This window comes from Schistocerca cancellata, chromosome 2 (genome assembly GCF_023864275.1).
Source record: "Schistocerca cancellata isolate TAMUIC-IGC-003103 chromosome 2, iqSchCanc2.1, whole genome shotgun sequence".
Taxonomy (NCBI): Eukaryota; Metazoa; Arthropoda; class Insecta; order Orthoptera; family Acrididae; genus Schistocerca; species Schistocerca cancellata.
In genome coordinates this window covers 865,278,986-865,297,449 of record NC_064627.1, presented here as the reverse complement: position 1 = coordinate 865,297,449, position 18,464 = coordinate 865,278,986, and the positions used below count along the sequence as shown (strand labels likewise).

Below are 18,464 nucleotides of genomic sequence, written 5' to 3'. Positions count from 1 at the left end.
ACCTGATGAATATGTGGCATCCTAAAGTGTTGTTCTGCAAAGAGGTATTTCAATGTTGCAAAAGATGGATGTTGATAGTTGCTGCTGCTAGTAAAATCTTTCTTTGCAGTTTGCTACTACAGGATGATGCATGAGCTTGCACCTGTTTACACAGGCACAGCTGTGTGAACAATGAGCATTTAATTAAGTGCAGATGTTCAAACAGATGGGAAAAGGTGTGTCTTTGCACTTCTATGATCATTATTTGTCTCACAGTTGGTACGTCTCTCTATAAGAGACATCAGATCACAGCAAGACGTGCAGAACTCCAAGATGATTACTGCAGCATTGGTTCTTCTCACTGCAGTGGCCACTACTGCCTTTGATATTTTGCCAAAGGAGTTGGGGAGCTTCCATTTGGGCCAAGCTGCTTTTCTTGAGGTTTTCCAGTCCGAGCAGGCAACAGAGAACTATGCTGACCAGTTCACACTGTATATCTCCAACTTCAATCCTCTTTCTCTCGCACAGGTAAACTCCAAAACATAGCTTCATTACTAAGTTCTAACTGTGTCAGTTTATACAGGATGGAAAGTAATTACTTAAACTGATAACAATCTTATAATGAGTACAGTGTTAGAAAGTAATTACTTTAATTTATAATAATCTTATAATGAGTACAGTTTTGCAGTATTATATGTGCTGCAATGATGTAACAAGTGCATTAAGGAAGAACACACAATGTGTTTCCTTCCTAACTTTCCATTAAAAGAATTTCATGCAACTGACATTTAAAAAGGGACATTCTTAAATTTTGCAGTTTTCACAGTGATTAAATGAGTGTCTTGATAACATTTTTCATTTTACTGAAAATTAGTTGCCTTGCAAAAACGTAGTACTTTCAGTACAATCATGACTCCCGTCACATTAATAAACCTTGTGGCTGTCAAATAGCTAACAGCTTTCTTCATGTTCGTGTGCCTCTGTATGAACCATAATTTCTCTTATCTTGTCTTCACAGTCCTTACACTGAGATGCATGTTGGTAGCTGTGGAATCGTTCTATAGCCAGTCACAGAAGCCGGTTCTCGTAACTTTCTCTGTAGTGTTTTGCGAAAAGAAAGTTGTATAGCCTCCATGGCTTCCCATATGAGTTCATGGACCAATTCCATATACACATATGCTGAGCAAACATTATAGTAACAAAATTTAGCAGCATGCCTCTGTATTATTTTGATGTCTCCCTTTTGTCCAAACATGTAAGCAATATGCAAGAACGGGTTGCACAAGTGTTCTATATGTGGTCTCCATTATAGATGAGCTACAGTTTCCTAGAATTCTCACAGTAAATCAAACCACTGACGTTACTTGCTCATTCAATGTCATATTTTGCAGAGTTATCCTCAGATATTTAATCAGTGTGGCTGTGTCATGTAGCATACTGCTAATACTTCATTCAAACTCTTGGGTCCTTTACTGTTCATGTTGTATATTAATGGTCTTGTGGACAATATTAATAGCAACTTCAGACTTTTTGCAGATGATGTAGTTATCTACAATGAAGAACAGTATGAATGAAGCAGTTCAAATATTCAGTCAGATCTTGATAAGATTTCAAAATGGTGCACTGAGAGACAACATGCTTTAAATGTTCAAATGTAAAATTGTGTACTTCACAAAATGAAAATCTTAGTATCCTATGAATATAATATTAGTGAGTCACATTTGGAATCTGTAAACTCATACAAATACTTGGGTGTAACTCTTAGCAGGGACGTGAAGTGGAATGATCACATAGGCTCAGTTGTGGGTAAAGCAGAGAGCAGACTTTGGTTTATTGATAGAATGCTGGAGAAACATAATCAGTCTACAATTTCAAGAACTGGCTTTAAATACTTGCTCTAGGAATACACTATAACCCCTTATGTATCACTCCCAGAGGGATCACGAGGATAAGATTATATTAATTACAGCATGCATAGTGGCATTTGAACAATCATTTTTCCCACACTTCATTTGTGAATGCAACAGGAAAAAGCCCTAATAACTGGTACAGTGGGATGTTCCCCTTGCCATGCACTTCACAGTGGTTTGCAGAGTATAGCTGTATATGTAGACATAGATTTAGAACAAGCTGCCATCCATCACATCAAACAGAAATTATGTATAACTTATCCTGTATCCTACTACATTCATTTAAGAACAACATCTCCCTATAAACTTCAGCATCATCAGAAAAAAATCAAAGGCAACTACTCACCCTATCCTTTGGACTGTTTATGTATATAGAGAACATGAGCTGACATATGACACTTCCCAGGGCCACTCCTGATGAAACCTGTATCTTTTATGAACACTTGCTATCCAGAACTATGTACCAGTTACATATCTGAGGACCTATTCACTAGGCTCAGACTTTCATTAATACTCTACTGTGGAGCATTGTGTCAAATGCTATCCAGGAATCTAGGAATATGGAATATGCAGTTCACAGGATATTGTGTGAGAAAATGGCAAGCTGAGATTTGTATGAATGATGCTTTCTAAATTCATGCTGATTTGCGGGCAGACAGTTTTCATTTGTGGGCAGACAATTATCTGTCTCAAGGAAATTCATTATGTGCAAACTCAGAATTTGCTTTAAGAATTCTGCAGCAAACTGACATTAAGGACATAGGTTTGTAATTTTGTGGGTCCGTTCACTTACCCTGCTTGTATAAGTGTGTTTTTTGTATAAGTATGTTTTTTTCCATTTGCTTGGGACTTTGTGCTGGGCAGGAGATTTGTGATAAATGCATGGTAAGTAAGGGGTCAGTGCCAAAGCATACTCTCTGTAAAACTGAACTGAGATTTCATCTGGACCTGGAAACTTATTTGTTTTCAACTCTTTTACTTGCATCTCAATTCCAGGATGCATATATCTATGTCCTACATATGAGAGTCTGTACAATGATCTGTATGATCCTCCTGCATAAATGAGTTTTTAAATGCAAAATTTAAAACATCTGCTTTCCTTATGCTGTCTTCTACTACATCAGGTTGGCAACTGAGTGACTGAGTAGATCGAAGTTCTTCTTTTGAAATATCTTGGAATATGTTTGAAGGTCCTTGAATTTCTTACTTTTATAAAGTAAAACTGAAACTGAAAACTCACCTGTAATACGAAATGAGTACATGCTACTTTAGCATCAGTAATGCCTTTGGGATTCAGTAAATACATTTTTCATAGTAGCTGTATTCAAATAGTAATGAAATATCCTTTTAAGCATCAAAAAATTTTTTGGTGAATCCCTTTATACTTCCTCACATATATATTATGAACCAAGTAATCCAGTTCCTGAGTCATGGTTCACAGTGCCTATCTAACAGCTTCCAGGGGCAACAGTTATTTTCCAATATTTCAAGTTATTTTCGGCCAAATTCAAAAATTTGAAATTCTCTCATAACCTAGTCATTAAGAGGTACATTCTTAGGTTAAATATTTAATGCAATAAGACAAGTATTAAAGTTAGAAACTGTGTATATATCTTGAGGCAGTGTAATTCATGGTGTGCAAATTACTCCAGTTATATTCAGTATTTGAGAAAGAGGCACTTAGTGACTTCCAGCAAACTTTAAACATAATTTCAAACTTTTTCTAAACTTTTTCTTGCTTGCATGCTTAACATACATTTTTTAACAAATTAACTCATTTGTAAGGTAATCAGGCATTTCAAGCTGTTTTACGCATGTGATCTGGTATAACATATTTTGAGAAGATCTACATTGGCATACATACTCCACAAGCTTCCAATGGTGGATGGCAGAGGGTAACTTGTACTGCTACAAATCATTCTCTTTCCTGTTCCACTCACAAATGGATCAAGGGAAAAATGACTGTCCGAAGGTGTCCATATGAGCTCTAATTTGTCTTGTCTTCACAGCCCTTATGCTAGATGTACATTGGAGGCAGTAGAATCATTTTGCATTCAGCTGCAAATACTGGGTCTCTAAACTTTCTCAGTAATTTTGTGAAAAGAGTATTGTCTTCCATCCAGGAATTCCCATTTGAGTTCCTGAAGCATCTCCATAGTGTTTGTATGTTGACCGAACCTATCAGTTACAAATCTAGCAGCACTCCTGATTTCCTTCAATGTCTTCTTTCAACCTGACCTGGTGAGGATCCAAAACACTTGAACAGTACTCAAGAGTGAGAATTCTCCCAATAAACCAAAGTTTACCTTCCCTACTACCACCCTTACATGTTCATAATATTTCATATTGCTTTGCTACATTACATCTATATATTTAATCAACACTGTAGCAAGCTGCACTACACTATACTATTTTTAAACATTACAGTATTGTTTTTCCTACTCAGCTGCATTAGCTTAATATTTTTATACATTTTGAGCACTCTGTTATTCATCACACCAAATAGAAATTGTGTGTAAGTCATCCTGTATCCTCCCACAGTCATTCAATGATGACCTTTTTCGTACACTACTATGTAATCAGCAAATGGTTGCAGACTGCTGACTACCCTATCCACCAGGTAGCTTTTGTGTATAGAGAACAATAGTGGTCCTGTCACACTTCCTTTTGGGGCACTCCTAATGACACTACTTCCCTGAGGAACATTCATCACTCATGACAACATACTGGGTTCTTTTATTTAAGAAGTCTTTGAGCCACTCACAAATCTGAGAATCTATTCTGTATGCTCAGACCTTCAATAACAGTCTCCTGTGGAGCACTGTATTAAATTCTTTCTCAAAATCTAGGAGTATGGGATCATAATGGATCTTTATGTATCCATTCTGACATGACTGGAATCTGCTTTTAATGCCAATGGTTTCCTAAACCATATTATTCATGGTAATGTGTTGTGTTTTTTGGCGTTTCCATATTTTTGTCCAACTCCTATACTTTTATCATACTTTTATGACTGTTTGTGTGTAGGTGCTGACTATCACTCTTTTGCTCACTTTAGATTCCAGTTACACAATTTCCACATCACTGATAAATCTCCCATACAAAAATAATGCTGATTTGTTATCAGTTGCAAATATTACATTATTTGTGCAACACATCTTTCCATATACCAAAAATATCATACTTTAAATGTTCCTTTATATGTAGGAATTGCTTTGGTAGCTCACTTTTACTTTTGAGTTTACCTGAAACTTGCTCATCAACCTTACTATCGATCTGCTGCACAGTTCCTACATCTAAAGCTACACACATACTCTTTTAAACACTGTGAACTGCATGTTGAGGGCACCTGTCATTTTACCAGTTAAGAGGGCTTCCTTCCTGTTCCATTTACATATTTAGTGCAGGAAGAATGATTGCTTCATTGCCTTTATATGCGCAGTAGTTAGTGACATTCTTGCCTTCATGATCCCTATGGGAGCAATTTATGAGGGATCAGAGTATAATCCTAGATCCACCATTCAGTACAGATTCTTTTAACTTTTTAAATTACTTTAAAATTTTTAAATTGCTACTAACAGGATAGTTGGTGTCTATCTTCAAATGTCTGCCAATTCAGGCTTTTCATCATTTCCCTTGTGGTTTGCTGTGAGCCAGACAAGCCAGTGACCATTCCTCTTGGCCTTCTTTGTATACATTCAGTGCACAGTGTTAAAGCTGTCTGGTATGGGTCCCATACACCCAAGCAGTATTCTAAGGTGGGAGGCACAAATGTTTTTGTAAGCAGTCTTCTTTCTTGACTGACTACACTTTCCCAGAATCCTGCCAATGAACCAAAATCTGCCACCTTCTCTATCCATGACCGAGCCTATGTGATCATTCCATTTAGCCCAGAGGCTTTGCCTGTATGAGTTGACTGATTGATATTATAATGATAACATTATGAAAAGTATAGAATGCTACTCAAAATATAATGGAAATCTTGTTTGACAGTCTTCTTGTTGTACTAGTCTTTTCGTTGTGCCTATCTGTGACTCAACATCTTCGCTAATGGTGAGTAGCAATCTATCTTTTTCATAATATTGTCATTATTCCATCCTGGATTTTCCATTGTTTGACTGATATTATAGTCATAGGATACTACGTTTCTGTGTTTTGTAAAATGCCCAATTTTAAATCTGTGTACATTTAAAGCAAGTTGCCAATTTTTGCACCAGTTTGATATCTTATCTGTATCTGATTGGATATTTGTGCAGCTTTTTTTTCAGATAGCACTTCATTATAGATAACTGAATCATCTCCAGAAATCATTAGATTTTAAAAATCCTTTGAAGGACACAAATTATGCAACCATTTTGTGTGAGACAAGTGCTTGTCTCAACAGACTGTATGGGCACCCAACAAAGTAACAAAATTAAGGATTCTAGTACACACACACAAATAGGGTACAAAGAAAGTCAAGCATGCATTAAAAATAATTGCTGAAATGATGAGTTATGGTGCATAACATAAGCAGAGACCTAGTACAAAGCAGTAAGTCAGTGTAATAACTAATTTCACACAGAATTCAGAATGGATACATTGTCTCTGCCAACCTGGGACTCTCTATATGGTGAATATTACACTGATTCTGGAGGTGACTCATCTCACTCCTTGGGTCCAACACGGGCACCAAAGTTGCATCTGTTTCCAAATTGTGAGGCTTCGCCTGTGAACTGTAACATCTGTATGGCAGCCTCTGTTATAATGAGCATAATATCAACAAGCAGTTAATTGCTGAATTTCCTTTCTTGATTTCTTTAATACTTTTTTTTTTGTATCAACATGCTTCACAAAGACCATTATGTTCTTTTTGGATAATTTAAAACTATATTTATGTGTATTTCTGAATTGAAATTTGTTTTATAGGCTGTACACAAATAATAGTCTGTGTAGGTTCATTATCAAATAAAACATGGCAGTATGTAAATAATTTGGGAGCAAAGGTAACAACTCACTGTATAGTATGTGTGTTGAGTCATCAACAGGCTCATAAACAAGACTGAAAATGTGCTGACTTTTGGATGAATCCTTTCCTGAGTTAGCCTAACAGTTCCCTCCATATACATTCATGAAATTATAATCTTTGTACATGGCAGACAAAAATTATTTGAGGAAAATCATTTTAACCACACGTACAAAACAAGAAATAAAAATAATTTTATGTTACCCACACACCATTTGAAATTATATGCACGAACTCCACAGTATATGGGGATGACAATATATAACAAGCTAATGGGCAAAAATATATTTAATATGAAGCCAGAGAGTCTAAAAATAAGGCTACAGCAGATTCTGTGGGATAAATGCTACTATTCAGTAGAAGAATTCATAGAGGATGACATGATAATTTGAGCAAGGGATAATTAATTGTTAGTCTTTTATTGTATGTGTAACAAAATTGTATTATTATTATGATACCATTTGTTAAAATCAGTTGTAATTAATTGTTAGTTTTTTTATTGTGTGTGTATTTTTATATTGTATTATTGTTATGGTACCATTTGTTAAAATCAGGTTTGTATGTATATGGTAAAACTTTACCAAAATTTTGACGTGTCTCCTGTACCTAAATCAAATGATTTAGATTATGTACATTATGAGACTAATAAACCACAATTAACAAAAAAAACTATGCATGTGCCATAGATCAAAAGAGACTCATTGGTAAACTAGCAAGTTTTCAGTCAACAGCTCAACATCTGTACTATTTGGTGAGTTGTTATCTTTTCTCCCAAATTATTTACATTCTACTAGGGCTTTCCATGCCAATAAGAATAGGACAGTTGTATGATGTGACTGTTGGATGGCAGAGTCTGGAGATAACATTATTTTCTCTCTCACTCTCTCTCTCTCTCTCTCTCTCTCTCTCTCTCTCTCTCTCTCTCTCTGTGTGTGTGTGTGTGTGTGTGTGTGTGTGTGTGTGTGTGTGTGTGCATGTGTGTGTGTGTGTGTGTATGTGTGTGTGTGTGTTTCCTTGTTGGCTCCAAAGAAAGAATTTATTGGGAAGTTAAGCAGTTATTCATCCTTTCCGTGTGTGTGTCTACCGCTCAGCAACTTCTGTGTTTGTTGAATAATCATGTACATCATATTATATTCCAATTTTTTTCTACCAATGCAGGAAACTTCCTATAATAAAGTATTAAAGCTGCAACAAACATAGTAGCTACATTTAATTGATTTTCTGTGAACTTCATATTCATTTCAGTAGTTAATCATAAATTGATGACACAGTATTTAACAAATTGTATCAATTCTAAAATAAAAAATGATGGAAATATGATTTCATGACAGATTCATTGCCTCTAAGTATTTCAAGAACTGTATTATTTCTTTGTAAAGAAACACTGAGAGAAATGTTAAATATCAATGAAGAAATTCTGTTTATCAGTTTTTGTTAATGTGTACATTCATATTTGCTGTAATCCACTTAACTGTGATTTTGTTTCAGCCAAGTTTGCTTTTTTAATTTACAGAAAGATTATATTTACTACATCAAGTCTCCTGGGAGTCAGTTAAATGATGTCAACAACTGGGTGCCAACAAGAATAGATCAAGAAAACTATTGGCCAAATGATCTCTATTTTATGAGCAGTGAGTACCCCTTCAAATAGTATTAATTCAAGATTACCAAATTTACTCAACTTTTCTGGTCCATTAATGATGCAAAGGTAATACATATTATTTTCTAATTACCATACATACCATATTTCCTCACCTGCAGTAATGTTGAACTTTAACTCTGTGTAAATTACCAATGCATAAATACGGTAAGGAAAGCTCTGACAGAATGTGAATAATTTAGGAGTGAAGGAGATAACACACCTAACAGTGGAAGCATTGAGATGTCAACAGCAACAGCAACAGCAATAAAAGCTTTTCTAGCCCTCGGATGAATCCTTTGATGAACAACCGAAATTTGACTATCTATCATCATACCTGGAATTAGGGACATTCTACCCACAATCCAGCCCAATCCTCCTAAAATGATATTCTGTCACACACCCAACCCACACAACACCCTTATCCATATCTATGTCACTGCCACTCCCAAATCTTTGCCACAGGATGAAAGACGTAGGTGCAGGATGTGCCCGATTCACCCACCCAAGACATCCTACTCTATTAATGTCAGTGATTAACTTACAAATGAATTAATGTGTTAAATATTTGATGTCAAATATGTAAAACCTGATTTAAGAAAAGTTAGTTTCTCACACATCTCAATGTTTATGGCATCATATCTTCTAAGCTATATGTCAAATAATAATATAAATTTTGATGATCATTCAGTGGAATATGTGGACACTATCTGTAAAAAATGTTGCAAATGATGTCAATAATAAAGAAGTAATAAATCAAAATGGCATGCATGATGCTGAAGTTTCACTGCATGAATAGTGAAAATGTTGTAAAGAATCAACTTTCTTCTTTTATTACTTTGTGGGGGGGGGGGGGGGGGGGGGGTGTCAATGAGAATTTTTTTAAGGTTTGAAATTATGTGCAATGTTTGTTGCAAACTATGATACTGTTATGCAGAAATTACAGCTGAACTAGTGAAAAGATTTTTTTTTTATTTTACTGATGACAGTATCAGCGTGTTTTGCAGGTAATTTCCAGTCCTCTTCAAAATCCAGTTTTTATTCAATACTTGCAGATGGATTATACCTGAGGGCCAATAAGTCTGTAACACAAGAATCTCCTACTGTAGTCCCTGGATGAATGGATTTATGGTGCAGAATTTTAGAGAGTTTTTAAAAAAAGTTATGAGATATATACTTTATCTTTTACTGACCTTGTCTGCCACATCTTCTACATCTACATCTATATCCACATAGATACACCACCATACAATGCAGGGCAGGAGCTTCCTTTATCACATCAAAATAAGCAGCTGGTGAACAGAGCACCCTGTTTCTCTTTCTGCATTCTCTCTGGAGGAATGTACACTATCACATTTCATTTGGGGGTGTCCTTTAAGTAAATATTTTTGAATGATTGTCATACCATTTGCTGTACTGTAATTTTGCAACACATTTAAGAGAAATATATTTTGATTTCGTTCAGATATTGAAGAGCACATTCTCTTGGTCTTTAATTTGCAACATAATTTTGATGAGTATTAGGGACCCTTTCAGTTTGTTTTCCTTTTTTGTTATACACAGTACTTTTATCTTCATTGCCTTTCTTCTAAAAATTTTTGCTTCATTTCTTTTCCACACAGAAGGATCTGCTTCACCTCTCATAGCACATTTTATTGTCATTTCATTCCCTTTTATTCATAAGTTCTGTCTCCACAGCATTATTCAGAGTGTTAACTTGTTGAGTTTGGCTTTTTCTTTGACTTTCATTATCTAATAACACTCAAATTTCAACAGCGGCAGTATTTTATGAATTGTCATTTTTTTCTATTTTCCAGTATCTTGCTTCTTAATTCTTTTTTGGACATATTGGTACCGATATTCATACTCTGTTTTCTTATGTGAGCCTTCAGATTCCTCTGCTGTAATGAGCTCATAATTTTGTAGAGCTCAGGTCATGGCCTCTATGGTAGCAGGTGGATTGGGATGCTGGTTTGTCAGGATGTAGTTCCATTCTCCCACATGGATGTGGGTGCATTGGTAGTGGTGGCTGGAATCATATGGTGGAGCATCAGTAAAACATTCCTGGTTAATAGTGTCTTTTATTCATGACAGTTACAGAGACAGAATCATATCTGTGAAGGTGGTCAGTGGCCTCTGTCATGTAGTTTTTCATGATCACTGGAGCTTTTTTGCTCCATTTTAGTTTTCTGCATCTTTCATTTTCTGACCTGTCTATTTTTCACTGTCCCTCGTCCCACCTCTTTTACATACAATGCACTTAGCTTTTCACTCTTATTAACTCATTCATGATGTTTTAGTAGTAATGTCTGTCTTGCATATTACCCTGTCTTCCACCTTTAAGCTCTCAGGTTTTCAGTTCTCATCTGGTGCAATCCCCAACAATCAGTCTTTCCTTCTCGTTCCACCCAGTAAGTTTCCCCTGACCCACGGTTCTGGGTAAGTTTTCCGAACTGTAATCCTTTCTCTAAACCTCTCCAGTCCCTTTCCTTCACCCCTCTTCCTTCCCCTTCAACTCTTCTGCAAGAAGAAGAAGTCACAGGCTCCAAAAGCTTGTAAAAGTTAAACCTTTTTATGTGTGTGTTCTCCTGCTGCCCTTTGGTGAGTAGATTTTTTATCTATCCATTTACACACTATACATCTAGGTTTAAACTGCAGTTAAGGAAGATAAAAAAATATTAGTAGGAGTGCAGTAAGAACAGATGAAAAGGTTCCAGCTTTCTCCGTATCAAAGTATCTACAAAATGAAAGTTAAACTTTGGTACAATAACATACCACAAGATGAGAAAAAAACACACAATTCAAATCTAACATAAATTTAGTTTGTTGGTGAATTTTGTTTCATAATAGACCATTACTTAGTTGCTTTTTTACTGAAAATAGTGTAATTCACTATTTGTGTACTTACCATTTTCAGATAGTCTATTCAGTCTTCTGCACACATTAACTTATTACTTTAATGATTGATAATGTATTGCATGTTATTGCATATTATTATACAATGAATGTTATATATGTCATCAGTACATCAAAATAATTATTACATAGACCCAACAATTAAAGAAGCATGGTATGTCCTACTGAATTAGAATGTTTCATACCCATAAGATTTCAGTGTTATAAAATATGAGGTTTTGATACTTTTCTACAGAAGATCTAACCAAACATGTATTAAGATATGAGGTGTGGCTGTAAAATAATGAGACTATTGCTGTAAAGCATTTTATTTCAAAAACATACATATTGAGTTATTGTCACCCTCAATATGTTCTGCTTCTCTTTCCATGCAATGCTCTATGCAGATTTTACATTTATGGAAACAGTGTTGGAAGTCTTTTTCTGTGAGCTCCTTGATGATGTGTGCCACTTTTTCTTTCACTATTTCAATCAATTGAAATCTTCTATTTCAAATTTAACATTGGGAATAAATAAGAATCACATGGTGCCAGATCAGGAAAATAAGATGGGTTGTCCTAGTATTGGGCTGCTGTACTTTGCTAGAAACATCTTAACAGACAGTACAGTATGAGCTGGTGCGTTATCTTTATGGAGAACCCATGACTTGTTCTTTCACGATATGGTTTTTTTTTTTTTTTTCTTATTTTTTCATGGAGTTGAGCAAGAACCTCAAGGTTTTAATACTGATCAACTGTTTGATCTTCAGGAACCCAGTGAAGGTAAATAGTTCCATGAATATCGAAAAAAAAAAAAAAAAAAAAACAAACAGTAATCATCTTGTGGTGCAGTTCTTCTTGTTGTCTCCGTGCTTGCTAAGAAAATGGGATGAGAAGTTCCGCCTTATGCAAGACACCTTTTTTCTTTTGTTTCACCCATACATGTTTCAGCACTTTTGTGCTATCATCAGTGGGTTCTATTTTTATTTTTAACTTACATTATGTTACTGTCCTCTTGTTTTGGTAGCTGTTATGCTACACAATATACAACATGTCATAGTTTCGAAGTTGTGGTACGTTTTCCTGTTTTGTTCGCGAAGTAAATAGGCTTACTTCTTTGCCTATGTTTGCGTGGCAATGCAGTTTTTCAATTACTCAAAACAAACAGTCATCATCGCTTTGAATCTCAATTTGCTCATTTGAATTTCTTTCCTGCTCATTGAAGTTGGACCCTTCCAATGCATGGATAGGGATTTGGTTTCTGGATCGTAAGTGAAAAACAAAGATTCATCACATATTGTCACACTTTCCAAGAAACTATGATCATTTTCAAGGTATTCAAAGTGTGCAAACATTTTCACACACTTGTTTTTGTTCACTCATAAGGCTTTTCAGCACCAGTCTAGCCATGCCTTGTATGGGGCTTTCAACACTGTAGGAAAAGACAGGTTGCTACTTTACCATAAAGAAGACATACCAAGTTGCAGACAGTCACATTTAAGAGACACTTACATATAGCTTTTGGCCACAGCCTTCACCTGTAAAAGAGACACACACACCATTCACATGCATAAGTAAGCAGACCTCACACACACAACCGCCAACTCCAGTATCTCGGGACAGCCTGGTAGGTAGCAATCTGTCTTTTCCTACATTCTTGATATTCCTACCTGGAGTTTTCATTGTTGCATGGGACTTTTCACCCTATGTGGGACACATTTCCTAAAATGTAGAAACAAGTAAGTAAAATTTGACAATTTTTGAATTATGAGCTATTGCTATCTTAATGATGAGATGGTTGTAGCATTTTGATTTTTGTCCATTATTTCTAGGGATTTCTGTAGAAAATCATAGATGGCACTAGCTGTAGATTTATTTTTTCTGAAAACATTCTGGGTACTAGTGAGGATTTTGTTTTAGTCAAAAAACTTTAATAACATGTTATAGATTACTATTCCACTATCTATGGTCAGTGGTGAAAACAATATCTAGAAACATAAGACACAAAGAGAAAATTTATATCAGAATGTTGATTTACTCGACTTCGTCTCCATTTCTTCCAAATATGAATCAACTGACATAGCACCCTCCAATATTTCTACGTGAAAATGAAACAAATAAATGTAAGATATACAAATAATAGGAAAATTTATCCTAATATTAAACATTTTAGCCTATTTTATCTACACTGTGTTCTTTTCAATGTACTACAGGTTCTATAGCAGGTCGTGAGGGAATAATTTGGACATCAGGTTTTCTTGTACCCACCAAAACAAAAGGTTGTTTGAACATCTACTTCACTGATCAAGAGCCATTTGATGGACCATATAATATTGCTTCATTAGATGTAAGTTGAATGTACTATTATCATTATCAAAATATTACAAACATTGGCTGAAGTGACACAAATGTTTAGTGTACTTATTACTTGGTACTAATTGTACCTAATGTATACAAATTCTGTTTAAAGTAAAAGGTGAACAGTTGATAGCATGAAGTTAAATTTCACTGTTAAAGAAGTATTTATATACTAGTAATAACTTCGAGTTACTGAATTATGTTAAAGATTAGCAGAACAAGTTGTTCATATTATAGAAATGTAATGCATGAGTAGTAGGTGCTCCATACGTAAATTCTTTGTTTTAATAGGATCAAGACTATTCTTACCATCGAGTAATTTGGAGAGATGTTAATGGTGATGGCCTTTCAGATGCTGTGACTGCTCGTTTCCACACTGGACTCTTAGGTATGCTTCAGTTTCCTTTGAAACATTGGCATTTGTTTCAATAGTATAAATTAGAATATTACTTGAGTACTGCTGGCTGGTACTTACTTTCAGGAAGCAAAATGTATGGTACTGCCCATAGGCATACTACTAGTTTTCAGAACTGATTATTCCATTTTCAGGGAGGACTAAGGGGTGTGTTGAGTTAAAAAAAAAATTACACCTCTTGGGCCCGAATATGAGAGACACTCACCTGTACTGAGCAAGAGTGTACATAAATATCTTTAGTTCCCAAAACTACTTAGTGTTTCCATTGTACCTTTATACTCGCTACTTAATACACTTTGCTTCCTGAAGATAGGTAATGACCAGCAATTCTGTCTCATAGTTTATTAGTTTTATCTGTCAAGTTTTCCTTTGTTAATATTACTAGAGCTTCTGATTATAATTATAATCATTCCTTGTTTTTCAATTTACCACAATTCTGTTCAATTACAATGCTTCAGGCAGTGTAACAAAACAGTTCCTGTGGCTTGAGAATCCAGGTAACAGTCAGTTGGAAGGATGGACTCAGCATATGATAAAGGAAGATGGAGCTGATATACATTTTCAGATTGAGCAATTGCCAGTTGGTGGAACAGTCTATGATGTCCAGCTCAATGGTGAATTCTGGAATGAAAAGGTCACAATATACTATGCAACTGACAATGCAAATTTCTGGCAAAACCCTTCTGTGGTTAGTATAGGATCTCTTTATGCTAACATTTAATGGTAGTCACTTGTACAACACATAAGTTTACTTACTCATGACCTGTATATTAGACTAAATATTTGTAATGTAAATGGATAGATAAAAAAATCTACTCACTGAGCGATGGCAGGAGAATACACACACAAAAAGATTTAATATTTACAAGTTTCGGAGCCAGTGGCTCCCTCTTCTGGCAGAACAGTTAAAGGGGGAGGAAGAGGGGTGAAGAAGGACTGGAGAGATTTAGGAAAAGGGGTACAGTTCAGAAAAGTCACCAGAACCCTGGGTTGGGGAGACTTACTGGATAGGATGAGAAGGAAAGACTAATTACTTTCTCTGTCTTGCAATGGAAATTACAAATTGTAACATAAGATAGACGAGAATCTTATATTGATGTTGTTGAATGTGTGGAAGTGTGAAAATTTGTTTTCATAAAATGCACGTCACTCCTCCACTGGAACTAGGGTAAAATGTGAATCACCCAAAAACTTACTAAGTTTGTGGACAAAATGATTTCTAACATTGGCTTCTCCATTTTCTCATCAGTCTTCAGTATAGATCCTGCCTCTCACCATCTCTCTTTCATATGTGGAAGCTAGCCACTATCATGATACCCAAATGAAAGAGCTGCCATGTCTTCTAGAAACGTGTCTTTTCAATACTGTCTGCTTACCTGTTTCTCTTCTGCCTTACGCCCATTCTCCAATATATTTGTTCCTCCATCCACTCAAATTGAGAACAGTAATCATTCCAGCCAAACTGCAGCAACAGAACAAAGAGAAGAGAGGCCTGCTGAGAACTTAAGTTTACGATATGAGCAGTGGTCTCTAACTATTTATATCTTCCTTCTTTGTGAATTTCCTCCATTTTCCGTGCGTGGTGAGTGGTTATCTGTTCTCAGTAGCTATCAGTAACTATTTTGTAGTTTCTTAATAAGAAACTGGAAATACTATGGCTAAAACATTTGAATGTTGGGTGTGCAATACAATGTAAGGTGACATTTTATCAATGCTATGTGCACCTCCCAGGTGTTCCAGCAGTCAATGACTGCATCTACTGTAAAATACTGCAAGAGCACTTTGCAGATCTCCTGAATTGGTGTGCATATGTTAGATATATTTGCACAAAACAGCAAGGCACTGGTGAATGAACTGTGTAGGTAATAAAGGGCCATTAATTTACAAATACCTGAATCATAGTTACTCTGTTACTTATTTTAACGATAAAATTTGCAAGGCTTCTAATGTATATGATATAACTGTTTGTTGCAGTTACAAGAAGTGGTTGTAGATGATACAATTGGTCAACCTTTTGATTTATATTACTGGGATATTAACCTTGATGGTGTAAAAGAAATAATTGTTACTGCCTATAATGGCAGCTATGGAAATGTTTTTGCTTATACAGTACCAGAAGACTTCAGGTGAGTTAAAAATAATTACTCTGGTGGTACTCAGCATTATGAGCACTACACATTAAGTACCAGGAGGTTATGATTAAACTGCAGCTACTCATGTAGGCACAGTGTTTGCTGCAATTATCATATGGCATTACAGCTTGGTAGATATCACATGTGTTAATGTGAAACTGATTACAACAGAAAAATATTAGTTCCAATTTTAGCCACCAGTGCATATCTATCTCTCTACACTATTTGTATGATGGTTTGACACCCACACTGCAATATGACAAGCCATAACATGATTGAACAACATGGCTATCAAGAAGAGAGGCCATGTGCTATTACTGAAACTAGTTTATGTGGATGGCAGCAATTACAGTGCTGCATCAAGAGAGTATTGCTAACTCAACAGTCTTAGGAGAGGCCCAATGTCATTAAATGATTTAAAGAAGATGGTAGTGGAATTCAAAAACATGGGTGAGTGTGGTGTGGCATCTGAAAGAGGAAGGTGTTCTATCCCTGTGGAAATTATTGACAAGTTTGCTGTTGCTGTAATTAACCATGTAGCATGTGCCCTGAGTAGTGCTAGTGCTCATGCAGTGTCATGAGAATTGTCCATCCCATGGTCAACAGTAAGAAAGTTTTGTGGTCTATTTTACACTGGTACCTTTACAAGATCCAGACAGTGTAGCAATTGAAACCTCATGATCCACGGCAATGTTCTGAATTTGCTCTTTGGTTTCTGGCATGGACTGATGTTGAAGACATGTAGCTGGGCAATATTTTGTGGAGTGATGAGGCACATTTTACACTTCAGCATGCAGTGAATACACAGAACTGTCAAATTTGGGGTTAAGCTGCACGTTGTGTATGAAGAGCCACTGCACTCACCATATGTGACTGTGGTATGGATTCATAAACACCTTTATTCTCAATCCATTCTTCTTTGAAGAGAATACACCCAGAGGGCCTATGAGGTATATTGTGACATCTGCACGTTATCAAGACCTCCTTATACAGCATGTGTTTTCTGCTATGGAAGAGAGCATCTGTACAGAAACCACTGTTTTCAGGCAATATGGGGCACCACCTCATGTCAATTGCCCATTGAAAGATCACGTGATATAAATCCATGTGCCTTTTGGCCCTGTAGATATCTAAAAGAACACATTTACGAGAAATGTGTTCAGTCTGTATCTCAAGAGTAGGCCAATATGCAGGAACACGTTGTTCAGATTCCACCAGAACTGTTGCGAGCAGCTGTTGATCATGTCATTGTATGGATGCAGCATCTTGTCAATGGCTTCGGTGCTCATACTGAACAAATTGTATAGTGCCGTTAGTAATAAAATCAACATTATGCACTTCTTATTTGTTACCTTTTGTGTCCACATCCAACTCCTAATCCATTACATGTGGGAACACTTCAGTATGTCTTTCTTGCATTCACAGCACCAAATTTGAATTTGGTGACCAAAATTGAAATTAATATTTTTCCAGTGTAAATTGGTCCCACATTAATGCGTTAGAATATCTACCAAATTTCATTGGCATGCGAAATTGCTGCTAATACTGGATCTCTGTGAGTAGCAGCACTTTAATTATAACCACCCAGTAGTATAGTAAAAAAACTGGTGTGCATGTCTTTGCAATGGTTCTTTTTTAATAAATATGCATAGGCATAAATGGTCATTTCATTTTACTCCACACCCCAGTGGGCATGACCCAGGCAGATGACAAACCATACTAGCATTCTTCATTTTCATCTGTAGTATTCCATAGCTTGAGAAAACCATAAAATTATGATACAATATTACTGCCCAACACTTATATCTACATCTGCTTCCATGCTCTGCAAATTACTGGGATGTGCATGGCTGAGGATATGTCCAACTGTACCAGCTGTCAGGGCTTTTTCCCATTACATTCATCTATGGGGCACTGGAAAACTGGTTCTTTACATGCCTGTGAGCATGCTGCAGTTAATCTAATCTTGTCCTCATGATCCCTATGGGAACAATATATGGAGGGTGGGGGTTTAGCATATTCCTAGAGCCATCATTTAAAGCTGGCTCTTGAAACTTTTTTGGCAGGCTTTCTCTGGATAGTTTCCATCTACCTTCAAAGAGTCTGCCTTTTCAGATCTTTCAACATCTCTG

The 18,464-nt window shown here is 36.0% G+C and overlaps 1 protein-coding gene across 1 annotated transcript in view; it reads left to right on the top strand.

Moving 5' to 3' along the window:
* The first annotated feature begins 281 nt into the window (after nucleotides 1-281).
* Nucleotides 282-18,464, top strand: part of LOC126162811 (uncharacterized) — a 49,642-nt gene continuing 31,459 nt past the window's right edge. Inside the window, exons 1-6 of the mRNA XM_049919556.1 lie at nucleotides 282-507; nucleotides 8,408-8,525; nucleotides 13,641-13,774; nucleotides 14,077-14,173; nucleotides 14,659-14,888; nucleotides 16,175-16,326. Coding sequence (XP_049775513.1) covers nucleotides 313-507; nucleotides 8,408-8,525; nucleotides 13,641-13,774; nucleotides 14,077-14,173; nucleotides 14,659-14,888; nucleotides 16,175-16,326 — 926 coding nt within the window. The 5' untranslated portion in view covers nucleotides 282-312. The remainder of the gene's footprint in view (nucleotides 508-8,407; nucleotides 8,526-13,640; nucleotides 13,775-14,076; nucleotides 14,174-14,658; nucleotides 14,889-16,174; nucleotides 16,327-18,464) is intronic.